The sequence below is a fragment of the Gadus morhua genome, chromosome 17, assembly GCF_902167405.1.
Source record: "Gadus morhua chromosome 17, gadMor3.0, whole genome shotgun sequence".
NCBI classification, from domain to species: domain Eukaryota; kingdom Metazoa; phylum Chordata; class Actinopteri; order Gadiformes; family Gadidae; genus Gadus; species Gadus morhua.
Genome location: NC_044064.1, coordinates 14,254,407 through 14,259,406, shown reverse-complemented (window position 1 = coordinate 14,259,406; position 5,000 = coordinate 14,254,407). Strand labels below are relative to the sequence as shown.

At 50.2% G+C, this 5,000-nt stretch overlaps 1 protein-coding gene across 3 annotated transcripts in view; it reads left to right on the top strand.

Moving 5' to 3' along the window:
- Positions 1 to 5,000, top strand: part of corin (corin, serine peptidase) — a 25,354-nt gene that overhangs the window by 12,077 nt on the left and 8,277 nt on the right. For all 3 annotated transcript variants that reach the window (XR_003973461.1, XM_030337644.1, XM_030337645.1), the window contains exons 13-14: positions 232 to 371; positions 880 to 987. Coding sequence is in view for 2 of the 3 variants with exons in the window: in XM_030337644.1 (XP_030193504.1) it covers positions 232 to 371; positions 880 to 987 (248 nt within the window). In the remaining variant the exon portion in view is untranslated. The remainder of the gene's footprint in view (positions 1 to 231; positions 372 to 879; positions 988 to 5,000) is intronic.

The following is a 5,000-nucleotide window of genomic DNA, read 5'->3' as shown; positions in this document are numbered from 1 at the left end:
TCTGTATATTGTACTGTGATATCACTGTATCCCTGTGTGCAGGTCTCTACCATAGGGCTAGTCTCTGTATATTGTACTGTGAGATCACTGTATCCCTGTGTGCAGGTCTCTATCATAGGGCTAGTCTCTGTATATTGTACTGTGATATCACTGTATCCCTGTGTGCAGGTCTCTATCATAGGGCTAGTCTCTGTATATTGTACTGTGAGATCACTGTATCCCTGTGTGCAGGTCTCTTTGTCGTAAGGCTAAGGAGCGCTGTGAGGCCGTGCTGGGGGTGGTGGGTCTGCCCTGGCCTGAGGGCTCAGAGTGTAACCAGTTCCCCCAGGAGGGAAACGCCACCTGTCTGCTACCTGAAGACGGCATTGACGGTACCACCTCCCCTCTTATCCCTGCTCCCCGCTCCCCGTTATCCTCCATTCGACCTCTCCCCTCCCCTCCTCCTGCTCCCCCTCTCCTACCCTCCTCCTCCTCCCCCTCTCCTACCCTCCTCCTCCTCCCCCCCCTCTCCTACCCTCCTCCTCCTCCCCCTCTCCTACCCTCCCCTCCTCCTCCTCCCCCTCTCCTACCCTCTTCTCCTCCTCCCCCCCCTCTCCTACCCTCCTCCTCCTCCCCCTCTCCTACCCTCCCCTCCTCCTCCTCCCCCTCTCCTACCCTCTTCTCCTCCTCCTCCCCCTCTCCTACCCTCCTCCTCCTCCTCCTCCTCCCCCTCCCCTACCCCCGTTTCCTCCCCTTTCTCCTCCTCTCCAATCCCTTCCTCTCCTTATCTCTACTCTCCTCTCTGATCTCCTCTCAGCTTCCCTTCCCACTCAAACGTTTGTTGTTGTTGTTGTTGTTGTTGTGATCTGGGTTTCCGTGGATCCCTCGTCATGGTGACAGAGTGTTCGCCCAGCCACTTCAAGTGTCGCTCAGGGAGGTGCGTCCTAGCTACCAAACGCTGTGACGGACACCTGGACTGTGATGACCACAGCGACGAGGAAAACTGCGGTACGCACACTCTCCTCTCCTCTCCTCTCCTCTCCTCTCCTCTCCTCTGTTTCCGTTTCCGGTGTGTGTGAGTGTGAGCGGCGGTATAGGGGGTGCGAGTGGCGCAGGGTTTTGAATTGTTTTCTGTCCCCTTTTCCCGGTTTTTCCCTGGTTTCTCCGTCTGTTCTATGTGCATGATCAGGTTAGATTTATTAATACTTTTACTGTGTTGGCCGAGTGATCAGTGGTTGTGTCGGGAGGTTTTCGGGAGGAATGGCGTCCTCCGAGACGCCACCTCCGTCTATCCGCCGTGACATTTAAAAAGTCTGTTAGACTAAATGATTACTTCAGTAACACTGACAAGTTCATCAGATTTGTTGGTGTACTGAAAAGATTGGTCGGTCTTGACCTCTTGGACGAAAAGAAACGCTTTCACCTCAAAAAGCATGTTACCATTCTGAGAAAAGCAAAAGAAGGTAAAACTGCTAAAAAAGACTAAAAAGTAACATGATCATGTACCACACACTGTTTTTCCTCTTTTTATTGTTCCTTGTTTTGTTCATCTTATCTGTTTCTCTTCTCTTACCTCTATGCAGAGCCTTAAAATAGGATCTTTGAACATTAATGGTGGGAGAGACAGACACAAAAGGGCATTCATCTCTGAAGTCGCCACTCAAAAGAGGGTTGATGTGCTGTTTTTGCATGAGACACATACTAATCCAGCAGACGAGATAGATTGGGGTTTATGGTGGGAGGGTTCGTGTACCCTTAGTCATGGCACCAACCTTAGTGCAGGGGTAGCTGTTCTGTTTAGAAATAATGTGAATGTAAAGGTATTATCTTCTACTGAAGTGGTGAAGGGCAGGCTGTTGATTGTCAGGGCAGAAATAGAGGGCTCTGTGTTCTGCTTTGTTGCCATACATGCCACAAACCGAGGCACAGAAAGAGTGGGCTTTTTCACCCTGCTAAATAATGGGGTAAGGAATTACCATCATGATCAATTCATCATTAGTGGGGATTTCAACTGCACTCTAGATTTTAATGTGGACAGGACAAGTGAAGAACCCCACCCACAGTCATCTTAGAGCCTTAACAGTATCATCACACACCTGGATCTGTTAGACACATGGAGGGTCAAATATCCGCAATCCAGACAATACACATGGGTGAGGGTCAGCAATAACAGGGTGAGTGCAGCTAGACTGGATAGGATTTACATTTCCAAAAGTCTCAGCTCCAGATTAGTCCACAGTCACATAAGTCTAGTTGGCTTTACTGACCACCACTATGTCAACATAGACTTGATCATTTCGCCAGGTGAAAGGGTTAAGTCCTACTGGTCTTTTAACAATAGACTTCTGCAGGACCATACTTTCTGCCAATGCTTTGAGCGTTTTTGGCAGCAGTGGAAAACTAGGAAAGCGGATTTTGTTTCTTTGAAGCTGTGGTGAGAAGTTGGTAAGGCCCAAATTCGTGTTTTTTGCCAGCAGTATACCTCCCATTCGATTGCTAAGATAAAGGCAGCAGTTCAGGAGCTTGAAGCCAATATTAGGAACATTGAAGAGGGGTCACATAGGGATTTGGATCCCACCACGGGTCATCTGCTGCAGGAGAAGAGATTGGAGTTGAGCTCCCTCCTGCAGGAGAGAGTGAAGGGAGTTCTTGTCAGGTCTCGCTTCCTCCAGCTAAAGGTCATGGATGCCCCGAGCTCTTTCTTTTTTAATCTGGAGAGATTGGTTGCACAGAGGAAGCAGATGTCCTGCCTTAGGCTTCCTGGAGGCAGAGTGACCACCAGTCCGGGTGAGATGAGGACCCATGCGATGGACTTCTACGCGGACCTCTTTGGGGCAGAACAGTGCAGCATGGAGTGCCGCGAGGAGCTCCTGGAGGGGCTTCCTCAGCTCATCCCGGGAGAGAAAGCTGCTCTGGACTCTGAGCTGACTCTGGAGGAGTTGACAGTCGCTGTCAATCAGATGGCATCAGGACGGGCACCAGGGATTGATGGTCTCTCCACTGACTTTTAGAAGCGGTTCTGGAATACCCTTGGACATGATTTACATGGAGTGTTTCACAACAGTATCGCTTCCTGTCTCCTGTCAGCGAGCTGTGCTTTCCCTGCTTCCCAAGAAAGGAGACCTGGCCTTACTTAAGAACTGGAGGCCAGTTGCTCTCCTCTGTACAGACTATAAGGTGCTTTCCAGAGCCTTATCCAACAGACTTAAGGACATCCTGGGAATACTTGTACATACAGACCAAAGTTATTGTGTACCTGACAGGAAAAATAATGGACAACATTTTCCTTATTCGAGATATTATTGATGTGTGTAGATCCCATAATATAGATTTTGGTATTGTTTCTTTGGACCAGGAGAAGGCTTTTGATAGGGTGGATCACTCTTATTTGTTTTCTGCACTTAGGGCTTTTGGTATTGGTGATGGTTTTCTGGCCTGGATTGGTTTATTGTATAGTGGTGCTCAATGTATGGTGAGGATGGGGCCAGGGCTGAGTCGGCCAATCCCTGTACAGCGAGGGATAAGACAGGGTTTTCCTCTCTCCGGTCAACTAGCTAGCTATTGAGTCCTTGCTGTGCATGTTGAGAGGTCGGCTCAGTGGTCTCTCACTGCCTGGGTCCTACAATCTTGATCGTCCACCTACTGTTTCTGCCTATGCAGATGATGTTAATATTTTTGTCTCCAAGCAGGGGGATGTTCAATGTTTGCAGGATACCGTGTCCCTGTACGAAAAGGCCTCATCTGCTCGGGTGAACTGGGCAAAGAGTGAAGCCTTGTTGGTGGGACACTGGAGGGATCAGGCAGTGCCCAGTCTGCCTGGAGGTCTTGAGTGGGGGAAGGAAGGCCTGAAAGTGTTGGGAATATTTTTGGGCACTGAGGGTTTTTAAAACAAGAACTGGGAGGGAGTTAAGGAGAAAGTGTGCGCTCGGTTGTCTAGATGGAAATGGGTGCTACCCCAGCTGTCGTATAGGGGAAGAGTTCTGGTGGCCAATAACCTGGTCGCCTCGACTCTTTAGCATAGGCTTATTGCTCTGACGCCACCGAGAGGCCTGATGGAGGACGTTCAGCAAGTCATCCTTGACTTTTTCTGGTCTGGCCGGCACTGGGTCCGGGCAGCAGCCCTCTACCTGCCTGTGGCTGAAGAGGGGCAGGGACTGATGAACATCCAGGTAAAATTGGCCTCTTTTAGACTCCAGACTGCACAAAGACTGCTGTACAATTGCGGCCCAAGCTGGTTTGACACAGCTCGACTGCTGCTGAGGGGAGCTGGGCGATTGGGCTATGATAAACAGCTCTTCCTTTTACAGCTTGAGGCTGTGGACCTAACTGGATTGACACCTTTCTACAGCTCGGTATTGCAGGCATGGCAGATTTTTAAGGTTGCACGTGCCACAAATGAGACTCCGGGCATGTGGTTGTTTGAAGAACCTTTGTTTTATAATAACCTCATAAAGACTCAAACACTGCAGTCTGCCAGCCTGCGGGCCCATCTTAGAGAAGCTAGCTGCACCAAACTGGGCCATCTGATGAAGATGACGGCAACATCTGTGGACGCCTTGAGAGAGAGAAGCAACATCACCTCCATGAGGTTGATCAACAGAGTGGTCGAGGAAGTCTGTGCTGCCCTGCAACAACCTCTGAGAGAATTTGCACAAAACCGCACTGTGTAACCAGTGGAGCGAAGAGGGAGAGTGCAGTTTCCCCGCTCTGTCCATCACCCCAGTTGTGGGGGAGTGGCAGGAGGGAGGTCAGCTGCTGTCTCTCACAACCCCACACCTGGAGATTTTTCAGGCTGCAGGGAAGAAGCATTTGTACCAAATCTGCTCTAAGGTTCTGAACCTGCGCTCTTTGGCAGGCATGCAGGAGTCGAGGTGGACTGAGGTTTTTGGTCCAGACGTTTCCCCGAAAGGCAGCTAGCGGTCTCTGTACAAGCTGCCCGTTGAAACACGGACAGCAGACCTCCAGTGGAGGATTGTACATGGAGCAATAGCTACAAACAGATACAGAGCGCACCTGGATCC